Below are 16,260 nucleotides of genomic sequence, written 5' to 3'. Positions count from 1 at the left end.
AAAATATATTAATTCTGCCCTCCCAGGTTGATCTTATTTTTGATGAACTTAGCAGAAAATTACTTTCAGTCATACCATGAAAAACATACTATTGTTTTACCTAAGAGTCCTGAAAATTTTGTTTTTCAACATGTTTCAGTTTAAATTTCACTTTGATCTGTATTTTCTTAGATTCAACATATATGTTTTTTTTAAATTTAGACTTGTTATATATGACAACAGAATGCATTACAATTAATATTACACATATAGAGCACAACTTTTTATATCTCTGGTTGTACACAAAGTAGAGTCACATCCTTTGTGTTTTCATACATTTAATTAGGGTAACAATGACCATCACATTCCGAAGTCTTTCCTACTCTTATGACCCCTCCCTTCTCCCCCACCCTTTTCCCCTTTGCCTGATCTAGAGTTCATTTAATCCTCCCCCACTCTCCCTCAGCATATTATGAATCAGCATCCTTAAATTAGAGAAATCATTCGGCATTTAGTTTTTTGGGATTTTCTAATTTCACTTAGCATTATATTCTCCAGGTCCATCCATTTACCTGCAAATGCCATGATTTTATGCTTTTTTAATGCTGAATAATATTCCATTGTGTATATATACCACATTTTCTTTATTCATTCATCTCATCTACTGAAGAGCATCTAAGTTGGTTCCACAGTTTAGCTTTTGTGAATTGTGCTGCTATAAACATTGATATGATACTATAATATGTTGATTTTAAGTCCCTTGGGTATAAACCCAGGAGTAGGATAGCTAGGTCAAATGGTGATTCTATTCCAGGTTTTCCAAGTAGTCTCCATATTGCTTTCCATATTGGTTATACTAATTTGCAGTCCCACAAGCAATGTATGAATGTGCCTTTTCCCCACATCCTCATCAACACTTATCTTTGTTTGTTTTCTTAATAGCTGCCATTCTGACTGCAGTAAGATGAAATCTTAGAGTAGTTTTGATTTGCATTACCCTAATTGCTAGAGATGTTGAACATGTTTTCATATATTTGGTGAGATTGGACAATAGCTAGCTGGTTAACTTGATGTCAATTTTAGTTATTTTAACTACAATTATTTGGGGATTTCAAAACAATTTAAAATAAATTTTTATAAAATATTGCACAAAGATCTGCTCATTATGAAAAAAGAAAACCAAGTACTTTTCCTTTGATGCAGTTACAATTTAAGTACATCAATACAAGGACATTAACTTTATAATATTATTTTCTTAACTCCAAATGTAATTTTAGCTTTTTATTTTTAAACTTCTTTGAAATTTGGTGAGAGGATCTTGATATATGGACTTTCATTTAGAATGACTTTCACACATGGTTGAATTTTCTTAAATGTTTTCCTAAGAACTACATTTGGAAGCTTCCTCTGTAACTGGGGAAACTGAACTGAGTTTAAGTTCTCCTGTATTGAGGATCTGAGTACATGGCATCCTTTTAACTTATTCAGCTTCTTGGTTGGGATCACTGAAGCCTTTATTTCCTTTCCAAATTCCTGAGGCAGGCACACAAATGCATGTGCATCAGGAAGCCCATTGGTGACTGCCTGAATCTGTGCAGAATCTCCTGCAACTACAGTGGGGGATTCTGACATCTCAATCAGAAAAATAGTGACCCAGACTCAGAGCACAGTGTGCTAGAGCTTTAGTGGTTATTCTACTACTAGAAAACCCATGCCTGGATCAGTGCTTCATCTTCCAATGTTCTATCAAATCAGCTGACAGAGAATACAACCTTCAGTAATATTAACCTGGAAAAAGGAAAAGGAAAATGTGTTGGATTCGTTAACTCACAAAATTATAAGATATGATACCATTTATTTAATATATATTTATACTGAAACACCTCAATTACATGGTGAACAACATAAAGCAAGTTTCCCACCCATGTAATTGTACACCTTGACAAAAAAAGACTAGTAATAATATAAGTGAATTACACAGTACAGAAACAGACAGTGAAAGTACAGTTATTCTAACAAAATCTCCTTTAAATAAGCAATGCTTCAAGTTTTGTATGTCAAGAAGATAAGTTATCTTTTCTATATTTGGAAGAAAACAGGAGTAGAAGAGATTGTTTTTCAGACCAGCTTTAGTTGTATTGCCAGACACTGGCAAGAAAGTCAGAGGTAGTGCTGATACTTAAAATCTGAAAGAAAATTATTTCAACTGCCTGGTATATGATGAGGGGTCAAGGGGAACCCAGATGGACAGGGTGTGTCAAACACCAGGACTCTTTTTTCCCTCTTCAAATCAAGTACACAAAAATAAAGAAAGATTTTTGGGGCCTACTTTTACAATATGCAGTACAACAAAAGCGTGGGAATTATTCTAAAGATATGAAGAAAAGCTATGAAAATGGAAATTTTTCTACAGAATGAGCAAATTATTAGAATATATAAACATTTTTTATAAAATATTTTATGGAAAAATTAGAAAATATGGAAGAAATAAAATAAAATTTTATTTAAAATAATATTTTATTTTTCCATAAAATAATGGGAGGTGAAATTCAAGATTAGAGAGCTATCTTAGAATTGTGTTTCAAGAAAATTTTAAAAATTTAAGTGCAGAATAAAAGAGAATAAAATCATGGCATTTGCAGGTAAATAGATTGAATTAGAGAATATAATGCTAAGTGAAGTTAGCCAATCCCAAAATACCAGGTGCCAAATGTTTTCTGATATAAGGAGGCTAATTCATAGTGGGGTTCAGAGGGGGAGAATGGGAGAATTAGATGAATTCTAGGTAGTGCAAAGTGGTGGGAGGGAAAAGGAGGGGAATGGAAGTAGAAAAGATGGTGGAATGAGAAGGACATCATTACTCTAAGTACATGTATAAAGGCATAAAGACACAAATGATGTGACTATACTTTGTATACAACCAGAGACATGAAAATTGTGCTCTATATGTGTAATACGAATTGTAACACATTCTTCTGTCATATACAACAAATTGGAATAAAAATAAATATATTTTTTTAAAATGTAAGTACAGAAATTACATTACTAAAAATAAAACTTATAATATTGAGGTCAAATCAATAAACTTTGAGAATGTAAGGGAGAATAATAAAAAAAATGAAAATGATGAGTAAGAAAATATTTTAAATACAAGAACTCAGAAGTAAGGAAACAGTTTTTGGATAATTGGCTTTCAAGGGTTAGAAAGCAGGCTGGGATTGTGGCTTGTAGGTAGAGCACTTGCTTAGCACATTTGAGGCACTGGGTTTGTTCCTTAGCACTACATTAAAAAAAATAAAAACTAAAGAAAATAAAGAAAAAAATGGAAGAAAGAAAAAGAAGCAAAAGAATATTTTAAGTGAAGTTTGTGGTCCATGCTTGTAATTCCAAAACCTTGGGAGGCTGATGCAGAAGGATCAAGGTTCAAGTCCAGCCTGAGTATCTGGAGACACTGAATCAAAACGAAAAATAAAAAGGTCTGAGTATGTAACACTATGATACAGTTCCCTCGTTTCATTCCCTTAGGTAGCAACAAATTTAGATAGATAGATGGAAGGAGAGAGAGGGAGAGAGAAAGACTGAGATTCTGACAGATGAAGATGAATTATACTGTTAATTTCAAGAATAAAGAACAAATTTCACAATAATCCACCAAGTAGGGGGAAACAAGACAAAGTAGATTATTAAACAAATCCTGTTGAGAAGATTCCATTTTTACATTAAAAATGTGACATAATCTCATATCACATAAGATGTATGTATAAAACCAAGATGATTCAGATGTTAAAGAAGGAAGAATGAAAGAAAACCTAAGAGGAAATCATACAAGAATATGTAAATAATTTTTAACTGACATAATTAAATAGAATGTCTTTTTAAACACTCCAAAAAATGCAATTGCAAAAGAAGTGATAAATTTTAGTAAAAAATAAAACAAAAATATTTGTGTCAAAAAATAAATTATATATCAAATTAGGGGAAAATACAACAAATATAATAGGAAATATGTTGACTACAAATAAATAGTCCTTTAACAAGAAAATCTTTACTCCAATAGATAATAGGTAAGGGGCATTACAGAAACTACATCTGTATATATTGTTAGAACGAACAATCAAAAAATTTAAATTATAGAGCAATATGCTTGATGAACATAGTTGCAAGGTGCTTAACAAAATACTTGCAAATCAGATTCAGCAGCACATTAAAAATGTCATCATGATCATTTGGTTTCATCCCAGCTGATTTCCAAATAGATGAAACTGGAAGATCATGTTAAGCAAAATAAGCCAGACTCAGAAAGACAAGTTTTGCGTGTGTGTGTGTTTTTTCTCATATATAAAAGCTATAGAGAATAAAAGAAAAAATAGAGAATAAAAAATCTACAGAAAATAAAAACCTTAGGATAGAGAAATGCAATCAGATAGAGGAAGCCAGAAAGATCAATGAGAGATAACAGGGAGTGAAACTGATTGAATTATGTGCATGATGAATGTGTCAAGATGAAACCCATTATTCTGTATAATTAATGTGTACTATTTTTTAATTTAACAAACATCAAGTAGGGATTGATAAAGTAAATTTTATATCTAATGCACGCATAGTTGTATAGCCATTCAAATTATTTGTATGTAAAATACCCATGGGAAGTGAGAAAAAACACAAAATTTCAAAACCACACACATAGTTGTATAGCCATTCAAATTATTTGTATGTAAAATACCCATGGGAAGTGAGAAAAAACACAAAATTTCAAAACCACATACGTAATGTGATCTAAATTTATAGGATATATGGAAAAATATCTAGAAATAAGTATATAAAGCAATTAACTGGAGTTAACTGACTAGTAGAATGACAACTAGTTTTAAGTATATTTCTGATTATATCTGTGTACCAACTAATATTTTCATGTTTAAAAATCTTATTTTTATTTCTTTAAAAATGGTCTTTGATCTAGTGACTTTAATTCTTTGAATTCAGTTTCTAGGAATAAAGAGATATGTGTTCAGAATGAGAAGACTAGGATTTTATGAGACTATTTATTGTAATGGGAAAAAATCAAGTTGGGGACAAGAAACCTTTTTGATTTACAAGAGCAGGATTATGGAAAATTCTCAAGATGACTTTTAGAATAAGAAAAAAATTGAAATAATATCTTAGAATATTAGTGAAATGTTGAGAGTAAATAATTGCCTACAAATGTGGATGAGATGTGTAAATAACATAACCTATAATATTTTTCAAATACTGAGAATTATAAATTTATCTAAAAATATATATGAACAGGGCAAAAACGTTGTTTGTTTCTGATGGGGAGACAAAGGTTTTGTTTTTTAAATTTCTGTATTTTAATTTTTTCCTGTGTAACATGAATACATTCCCCAGGTAAGATATAAAAATTATAAAATATAAAATCCTCATAAAAAAATGCTCCCATTCTCAATACAAATACGCAGTTACACTAATTATATGACTCTAAATAAGTCCTTTTGAAAAGTTAGTAATTGTGAGCTGAAAGCAACCATGGCTGCAGCTCTGGGTGACATATAGCATTGTCCCATGTTGCAGTTGCAGGTGGTTAACTATGAAATTATCTCAAGTTTGAGTCCAGGGCAGAAGATACCTGAATATTTGGAATGGCTACAATGTGCCCTGTGTTCTGCAGAATGCACTACTGAATGATCACCTGAGCAGAGAAAGTTTTCAGTAGTGCCATGTATGGCTTCACATATAAAAAGCACACCCTAAAACACCAATAAGAGTGAAGCTTCTGCATCCTTTGAAAGGTTGTTTTTTGGTATAATTTTGTTTGCTCTAATTTTAAAGATATGATGTGAGGAAAAATTAGAAAAAGCAATTGTTATTTAAAATTGTTAAAAAAATAATGTTGGGGAATTTAAAACGTTTTCAATAAAGGGAAGAGTACAATAATGAGCTTTAGAATTCTTGTATTAACAGGACTTCAGAATAGTTTAAGGATTATAAACCTTAGAAACTCAATATCAAATCAGATATAGGGGCTAAACTATAGCTCATAATAAGTTTAGCACATTAGCCACTTGGTCTGCAACAATATACTTTGATAACCCACAATATTGTCCAAACTCCAAGTACAACTATTTTATGTCTTAAATATAATTGAGATTATGTGCAATTGACCTATTTACTCTAAAGGTTAAAATATTTGTTTATAGCAAAATATATCTAAACATTTGTCCTATAACTCAATTTCTTAATATAGTTTGTCCCTCTGTATCTGTAGGTTCTGTATTTATGAATCCAACCAAATGTGGATTCATAATACTTGGGAGGGGGTGATAGAATCTGTGCTGAACATAGAGAGATTATTTTTTTAACTATTATTCCCTGAAAAATACCATCTAACTCTATTTACTTAAAATTCAGAATGTATACATATAATAAATGACCTAGAGATTATTTTAAATAATCTCTAATGGATATACATAAGTTATATTCAAATACTATTTCTTTTTATATAAGGGACTTGAACATCTACAGATTTTAGCATCCACAGCAGGGTCCTGGAACCAATTCCCCTTAGATACCAAGGGATGACTGCAGTAGATAATTATATTAGCTTTAGTGTTATTTCTCCTTAATGAGTTAATTTTACAAAGCTCCAGGAAGTTGTAAAATACATAATCCAAGCTAAATTACATAAAAGCAAAAACTAGAGCACTTTAGATGCAGCTGAGTTGCGCATTTCTGTAATAAATCTCTTCAGCTCTGTTCACTTTTCTTGAACATCTCTATATCTATATGGCTTTTTATTTTCCTCAACCCTTTAAGAATGTCTCCATAAAAAACAAGTAACTCTTTCAACCTTCCATATCTTTTTCCAGGGAGACACTGTCAGGGTGCTGTGCAGATTTCTGAAATGCAGTTTATCTTGATCTTTCTCTAACAAATGCTTGCAGATGTTCCACACCATTTTTCTAACTTTGACATTCTCCAAAATAATTTATGCTTTGGTAAAACAATATTATAGAGTTTTATAACAGCAAATATTCCTACATAACCCTTATGCAATGTTTTTGTTTACTTTAAGTCATTCAAGTCTCTCTCAGTAAGTGTTCCTCCCCTCTTACTATCATTCCTGTAATTGGAGTGAAATAAATCACAATACATTCCAGAACCAAATTTTCTCTTTTAATATTAATTTAGAACCATTTCCTATTGAAGTACAAACCAGTATTCAAATAGAGATATAAAAGATGTCATAAAAATTTTTATTTATATTTTATAAATAATGTAACTCATACATGAGAATTTGAACCATTTTAAATTTGATCTACTTTAAGAACAGATGAAATGATTATCTTTTTGTACATCTTGAGAATATAATCAGAATGTATTATATCCAGAAGTTGATTCCAAAGCAATTCAGCTACCCCTTTTCCTTTTTTTCTGTATATTTCTAACAAGGTTGTCTCAGACTAATACTAGATTCTTTCTTCAGCTTTATTTAAGCTTGTCATCAAAGTTTCCTATTTATTGTATTTTATATATTGTTTTATATATTTAATAAATGTTAATTCTTTTTATACTATAAATAATCTTATCCTCATATTTATATATATATATATATATATATATATATATTTTTTAATGAGGAAAATGAGATGTAAAGAAGTAGAATAGTTCAAAGGCATGTAGCCCATTCAGGACCCCACACCATGCAGCTCCTTAGAGTAGGCTGACTCTCAATAATCAAATTCCTAAAGATTGGACAGAACTTTTAGCTAGCTACCTTTACTAGTAAAAATTCATGTATACAGCTAAAATAGCAGGTTTCCTTTATGAATAATGTAATTTCATATGGGAGTATTGGAGAAAGGCAGCTGCATTATTACATGCTATTTTCCTTATCCATAGACTGGGTCTTCACTGTGGAACATACTTAGGAAGCAGCTTTAGCCCAATCCAGCAGAACATTTATTAAGGACCTATTACCTATAAGATACATTATAGACCCAGACATGAAATGCAGTACTCTGAGCCAACACAATGCCCTAAATAACCTGTTATATTTGAGCCAAATTTCAGGATATGAGTGTTTAAAACAGCAGAAGGTAACTTGTCCAGAATATTTGTAGTTCAGCTTTAACTTAGAAGATCTATTAGAGGTCAGGGTTGTCGAAGGCCAAGGGCAAGTGTTAGGTTCTGAGAAATGGCCTTCTCTGGAATGATACTACATGCTGAACTCTGGGGTTGGAGCATGTCTCAGGGTTCGCTCTGTACATGCCCTCTCAGCAACCTCATGTTATATATGAGTTGCTGATTAATTTGTACTGAAAGAAGTGCTTTGCTGAGATCTTGTATTTCAAGTTTAATGTGGCAAATTTTAGGACAAAATCCAGCTTGAAACAGATTGCTGCCTATTTAAGCTTAACTAGTACAAAAAAGAAAAACATTTCTAGATCAAAAAAAAAATTCGAGAAGGGGAGCAGTTAGGGGAGAAAAACATATCTGCTGGAAAGAGCCAAGACACACAACTTGGGAGAAAACATCTCCACCCAGCAGGAAACCCAACTGAAGGCAGAACCACCACAGGAAAGGAGATGAAGGAAGACTCCTCCTTGCGTCATCTGAGCTCAGGATTCATGGACATTTAGGCTGAAGAATTCATCCCTGGGTTGTTCATATCCGTGGTGTCACTGAGTTTCCTTTGATGGAAACACAGTGACTCAGAGTTCTGTGAGATGATTTTATTTACTTGTTATTTATTTATTTTACCACTGGTTGAGTGTCAGCAACATGAAGAATATTGTAAAGAACAGCAGCTTTACCTGAGAATCTCTCAGCAATTAGATTTGGATTTAGGACAACAAAGCAATCAATATTTTAAGCCCAGACAGCAGAAGAACACAGAGGAAATTCATGATTAAACATAGAACTCTCCTAATAGTGTAAATCCAGAGTTGTTTTTGTTTGTCTTAGACTTGCTGTCAGTTTGATGAGTGTGGTGATTCTTCAGAAATTTCTAAAGTAGTTACAGAGGATGGAGAAAAACAATCATTGGATGAAAATGTGATTCACTACTTGGAGAATACATATGTATGATGAGCCTTTAAAGCAGAAAGACATGGTTTGCAATCTGAGATTCTCCCTTTCTCTTTATTCACTGCTTATCTTCAGATCACATGTTACATTACTTCTTTAGGCATCTACTACCTCATATGGAAAGAGGAGATAATATCTCATTTTCCATGGTCCCTGAAAGGATGAAATTAGGCACATAGAAAACTACACTTGGTACAATGTTTAGTATCAACCATTTCCTTCCCAGGATATCATAATTTTGCCATCTTGCACTGTTGAACAGCACATGATATTTTAGATGGTACGACACATATTTGGAACACAGGAAAATATACATTCTCTTCAGAATTATTTTTAATGAAGCATTAAATGTAGTTATCTACCTTAATTTGTGATATTTTTTAGCTTAATATTTTTAATGCATGTTCCAAAAAAATGAGCAAAAACTCCAGGTGAATTTAAAAGAATATAGTGACACTCAGTGACACATTAGAAATTTTTTTTCATATTTATACTGATGGCATCTATGCAACTAAATATGGTCTTATTCTATACATTGCCCCTAGCTCTCTGTTCTCATTTATGGCCTGCATCTGACCCATGGCAGACTATTTATGGCTACCTTACATCTGACAGGATGAAGGATCTGAAATAGAAACAAAAGGACATAGTAGTTAAAAGCACCAAGGTTACACACATGGATGGTCTCATGAGAGTTAAAGATGATAAGATCACGGATGTAGCATGGCACTTAGTGATAGGAAATAGGTGGAAGTAGACAGCTACTACTTGATGAAAACAAATGTATAGATCAAGGGACACAAATAAAACCAAAGGTAACATTCTTTCAAGAGTTTTCCTATGAAAAACAGCTTCACAGTTTTATTTTTTAATTAGAGTTATAAAATATAAGAATCAAGAAAGAATGAGAGAATGAAGATGGAAATTATTAAACTGTTAATATTATATACTCTTCTTTGATGAAAACCATCCTTTTTTTGCATTTCAATTATATTTTCACAATGTTAATGCTGACTAAACTGACCTGGTTCTCATGTCCTATATGTTTTGCAGAAGAAGAAGAAGAAAAAAAAAAAAAACACTGTATAAGCACAGATCCCACCAGTCAGGAATGCATTTGTAATCTTACATTTTTGAAGAATAACTGAATTTATTCTCAAGCTTTTCAGGATTTTAGCTCTCTGAATAGGAATCTTCATTGGACAGTGATTATTATTATTCAGTTATATATTCCTGAATTGATTATATTCACTAAAAAGGTTTACCTTTTATTTAAATTTATTTGTGAAATATCTGATTTTTGTTATGAAATGGACAGTTTTGTTCATGTTATATACAGTACAATTTTACTTTTATTTTATTGAATTACTTCGAAAAGTCAGTAAATTGAAATATATGCATAAGTTCTGGGAGATAATAATCAATCTCAAAGTTACCCTGCCAGTTCCATTCTCAGTTATATAAAAACTGCACAGCTAGATGAATCAGTCTAGTATAAAATGAATCTGTGGACCTTTGCTTTGTTTTTAAAATGATCAAAATGGTTATTCAAGAAATCTTGGACCACATTTGGCCAATGACAAAATCAAAATCATAAACCAACAATAGACTCTGTCATCTCTTTCAGAATACAATAGCCAAGCATATTTTTTATTTTGCATGTATCATTTTAATTTCTTGTGTTTATAAAGGATTCAAATTTACAAAGGATCCAATTGTTACATTTAATTTGTGTGTTTTTATCTTTTAGGTGGATCTTCTTGTCCCTACCAAAGTGACTGGCATCATCACACAAGGAGCTAAAGATTTTGGTCACGTACAGTTTGTTGGTTCCTACAAACTAGCCTACAGCAACGATGGAGAACACTGGGCTATATACCAGGATGAAAAACAAAGAAAAGATAAGGTAAGGCATCTAAGTAGTTAATAAAGTTCACAACTAGAGGATCAAATTCTTTTCAAGTTGACTGAATGAACTTCATATATATATAATGAAAATAACATCTACAAGTCCTAAAAACTCTATGTTAAATAAGAAATTTTAAAGAAAAACATTGTCAAGGAATTTGTAGTAGTGTATGTAATAAGAAAACCTCTTAAAAAACTGTTTTTCTGATAACATTTCCCACATTGTCAGTTGTCTGAGTTATAGCTATGTATGGTTCACTTCATGTCTTATAAACTTAATAGAAACTTGAATAATTTACCATAATGCACATGTAAATGATACTTCTGGGACACATACTACTATTATTACTTTTATTATCAAAACAAATTGCTGGTGCTATAACAAACATTATTTAAGAGAAAATTTCAAAAATTTAATATTTTTTAAATATTTAATATTTCCTTTATTATGTTTACAAATAGGAAATTTAGAAATTAAAACAAATTATCAGAGCAATTCATCAAAAATTTTCTACTCAGTCATACTGTTTATATTAATAGTTTTTTGACTTTTCTTTGATTTGTATAATATGTTTTTATATCTATCTGTGTCTACACATACAATTTGATTCTAAGCATACAATTTCTAATTGGTTTTTATTAAGTTTTTATCATCTTGAACATCTTTTTATATATCAACAAATGTCAAGTTCTGTGTGATCCTGAAGAATTATAGTGCCCAGGGGTAATACTAGTGCCTAATTGGGATCAGATATTAAAATTTGGCCTCAACTGAACTAATGACATTGAGTTAATTCATTGCTTAGAGTCTTCAGGCAAAGAACTCTAGCTTTTTGAAGACATCAACAGAAAAATTTAAAGGATTTTAGGGAAAATATAGCAACCTCTTTTATACATGTTAAGTATCTGAGTTAATAATTATTTTTTATTTGATATTGGCCTTTTTCTCATACTGGTATCTTTATCCAGAGAGGTTGAGAATGCTTCTTTCTTCAGGTGTTGAAAGCAGAAAATTTATAAATTCCTCAGAAACACTAGGTCTGTAGTGGTTATTTCCATGAGTCAATAGAATCTGAATTCATTTCACACAAAATTCATTTTAGAAGAGATATTTTTACCTTCAGTTCTAGGTAGCCAAGTCTATTTGCATTTAACTGTCAGAACAACCAGTTAATAGCTGGGATACACATAATTTTTACATTTTAAACTTTTAGAATAGGGAACATTTACTCTTTCTTTGGAAAACTTAAAATAAGAGCATGCTTTATAATCAATAGCACCATAGATTAAATGAAGATTGAGTATTTTGCAAACCGTTCTTCAAATTTATTTTATGGACTATAAACAAATATTTTTCAGTCTTTTTTACAAATAACTATTTCAGTTCCTGTCTTTTCCTTTTATAGTAGGCCCTCTGATGCATACGTTTGATTTGTTTCATATGGAGTTTTTTAAACTTAATTATATAGCCTTGAAATTAAATGTAAGCCACATAGTATTTTCTTCTATTCTACATGTGTAATAAGTACAACTATAATATTAAAATCTGTGAGTTATTTAGAGAAGAAATGTAAAGAAAAATACTTGTTTCCATTTATATTAAACTTTTAACTTATGGATTATATGTGAAAAAAATTAAATTTCTTCTTCATTGATACACTAGACATTTACTTATTAATGCATTTTAATTCATCTCAGTCTGAACAAACATAAAATTTTTCTTTCAAGTTTGTCTAGTTGCTCTACAGTGTCTTTTTTTCTTCCTTCCTTTTCTATCTCTTTCTCTCTCTCTCTCTATCTGTGTGTGTGTGTGTGTGTGTGTGTGTGTGTGTGTGTGTGAGAGAGAGAGAGAGAGAGAGAGAGAGAGAGAGAGAGAGAGAGAGAGAGATACTAGGAATTGAACCCAGGGGTGTTCTACCACTAAGCTACACTTCCATCCCATTTTATTTTTTATTTTGAGACAGGGTCTTGCTGAGTTGCTGAGGCTGACCCAGATTTTGGGACCTTTGTCCACAGTGTATGTAGCTGGAATTCTAGCAGTGCACCACTGTACCTAGCTTTCTAGTGTTTTCCAAGTGTTCAGTATTCTTACAGATTTTTTATCTGTGTGTCATCAGTTACTGAGAGAGGAAGGTGGAAATCTCCAACTACAATTGTGGATATGTATATTTCTCCTTACTGTCATGTCAATGTTCACTTCATGTGCTTTGAAGCTCTGTTAAAATATGCATAAACAAGATTTTAGTGTCCTTTTGATTAAACAACCACTTTATCATGTAATATATTTTCCTCTAAAATCTACTTTGGTACTAATAGAAGTATATATATATATAATTTCATTATTTTTGTATGTTTTATTCCTATTATTTTAACTTATTTATATTCTATATTTGAAATGCACTTATTCTATATAGCATACTCTGTATTTTCCATTATATCTCTGCTATTTAACTAGAGCATTAAAATCATTTATATTTGATTTGGAAATTGATATAATTAAATTTAAAATTATCATCTTGCTATTTATTTACTTTCTATTTTTACACCTTCTCTGTTCTCCTTTTTTGGGAGTGGGGCTTCTTTTGGATTAATTGGATTTTTAAATGATTTCATTTATGTCCTTTTAGACTTGGCTATAATATTTTGTTATTTTAGTTATTGCTTTAGAATTTATGGTCTACATTTTAAAATTATGAAGGCTGCCTCCAAATGAATGCTCAGGCCCAGGAACTTACTTCTAAAAGCCAACAAAGTAAATTGTAGTTATAAATTCATGTACTTAGAACCACATTTATTATAATATATGATTTGGATATGATCAAAATAAGTCTATAAAAATAGGTTTCCATTAAGAAACTTCAAAAATTGTGAGAATAGCAATGTACTACACTATTTACTGAAAACATTATTAGCAGAAATTCTCATGTGAGATGAAAAAATCACTCTTTTATCTATACAGTGTGAAAATTTTTGAAAATTAAACCATTTTTATACTAGAAACATATGATCTTTTGGCTAAGACAACCTATTTGCCTGATAGTTTTAAAATTAAAATTAAATCTAGTCAGTTAGCTTATAATATTATAACTAATTAGATACAATGAAAAAAGCCTAATATAAGTTTACTACTATTAGAGAAGACAATGGATACCTATAAACTACACATAAAAATGCAGCAATTAATATTACAATAAAGGAATATTTTATGTAGAAAAAGGAGCTAACAGGCATGGAACCTCTTTATTCCTTCATGGTAAGAGAGATTAATAACATAAATATGAAAATGTATTGCATAGATCCTTTAAACACTTAGAAAGTCAGGCTATATGAATATATGAATATGTACATATGAATATACAATATGTGTTTATATGCATGGCAACCGCTTGGTGAACTTTCTAATTCAGTAGATGAGGCACCGACTTGTCTGATCAAGAAAATCATGGAGAAAGGTTATTGAGATATATATCAATCAATATATTTTTGATGAATATCAAAATAATTATTGTTGCTATTATTACTAGATATTTTACCTGTAATTTCAAAAATTTTCATTTTTTAGGAGGTCTGAGTGCAATTAGCAGTTAACTTTCCTGGGATTAAATAAGTCATTTATTTCCTATTGATTCTTGACATTATTTAGGCCTTATTTTCCATGGTTACTTTCCATAAGGGAAAAAATAAATCTTCAATATTTGTAAGTGTAAATTCAACTATATAATAATTTAAATGTTTCAGGATGAATGTATATTTGAAAATGTTTTATAGATACATTTTTCAAAAGGAAATATTTACAAACAAAGGTTTCTATTTCTTCTTTTATTTAATGACTTCTGTTTTTTTGGACTGCTTTCACAGATTTTGAGAGCATGGATATGGAAATTGAAAGCAGATTCAGATACAAGATTACTTTATAAAAATAATCTCAAAGTAATAACCATTTCTAGGTTTACAATAAGTGGTGTAAAGGAAAATGTAAAAATACATGAATGCCCTTTCTGTTTTTCATTAGTCAGAACTGACTAAGCTTCAGGAATTCAGTGCCAAAAAAATTTCCTATGTACATAGGAATATATGAATATACATGTGAATGTGTATGTGTACCTGTACATACACACATACCTAAAGTCGAGTGAGAAAAAAATAGACGCCTTGTTCTCTTCACTAAGACACCAGTTTTTGACTACCCTCCCACAGTGTTCACAAGATTGTAACTTTCTTTAGTATTCTGTTTTATAACAACACTACACATTAAATCTTTTGTAACTGAGCCTGTGATGACACTCTTATTACAGTATATACATTCTTGTATTTCTCTTTCCAGTCTACAATATTTTCTAACACTTAACTAACTTTTATATTTCTTCACAACATGGATTCAGCTGCATTTTTTTTTATTTGAAAGTCAAATGTTCCTTTGCTCTTATGAAAGTGACATTTGTTTTACACTCTTGGAGCTATTTTTTACTGCATTTAGCAGGAAAACTGCAAAACTTGACAGACACTTGCAGTATTTAATTTTTTCAGGTTATAAGCCAAAGTAAAACAATAATAAATTACAGGAAGAGTTCATATTTGGGAAAATAGAAATGAAAATGGGTTTTCTCATCCAATATATTAGTCATAACGTCATGTTATTTAAATTAAATCTAAATTAATGCCACAGGAACTTTCTTCTCTGAGGAATTAAGAAGGTGGTAATATTTTATTTTCCTCCCTGAAATTAGTCAGTATTTTTTAAAGCATAAATTGAAAAAAAATAAAACTTTATTCGGGTTTCTTCATTAAAAAAAAAAAAATAAAGAACGCTGTTTCTAAAAAGACTAAGTTGATCCTTAAAGATGAATGGCTCATATTCACCAAGAATTCATGGCAACCCCTTGGTGAACTTTCTAATTCAGTAGATGAGGCACCAACTTGTCTGATCAAGAAAATCATGGAGAAAGGTTATTGAGAAATATATTTGGGCCCTGCTGTGGATTTTCAAAAGATGGGCTGGGAATCTGAATGTTTGTAAATGTGTCTGTTTGTTTGAATAATAAAGCAAGTGTGGGAGGGATGATTCTAATTGATTGCCAAAACCAAAATTAAATTTTTGAAATTAAGCATAAAATTTATTATAATTCCTTATGCTTTTATTGGCCTTCTAACTAGTTGATGAGAATCAGCATGAACCAGTGTCCTCAAAAATAATTTAAATTTTAATATTTTCCAATATCTTTTGAACATCTATAGAAAACACTAGTTTTTACAAATCTTATAATGAAATAATAGGTAGTTGGGAAT

The 16,260-nt window shown here is 30.8% G+C and overlaps 1 protein-coding gene across 2 annotated transcripts in view; it reads left to right on the top strand.

The window, feature by feature from the left end:
• Edil3 (EGF like and discoidin domains 3) overlaps positions 1 to 16,260 on the top strand; it is a 394,473-nt gene that overhangs the window by 358,159 nt on the left and 20,054 nt on the right. For both annotated transcript variants that reach the window (XM_040271830.2, XM_005315666.5), the window contains one exon: positions 10,817 to 10,972. In XM_040271830.2, the coding sequence (XP_040127764.1) occupies positions 10,817 to 10,972 (156 nt within the window). The remainder of the gene's footprint in view (positions 1 to 10,816; positions 10,973 to 16,260) is intronic.

Source organism: Ictidomys tridecemlineatus, chromosome 1 (genome assembly GCF_052094955.1).
Source record: "Ictidomys tridecemlineatus isolate mIctTri1 chromosome 1, mIctTri1.hap1, whole genome shotgun sequence".
In the NCBI taxonomy this organism is placed as follows: Eukaryota; Metazoa; Chordata; class Mammalia; order Rodentia; family Sciuridae; genus Ictidomys; species Ictidomys tridecemlineatus.
This window is presented reverse-complemented; position numbering and strand designations above follow the sequence as displayed.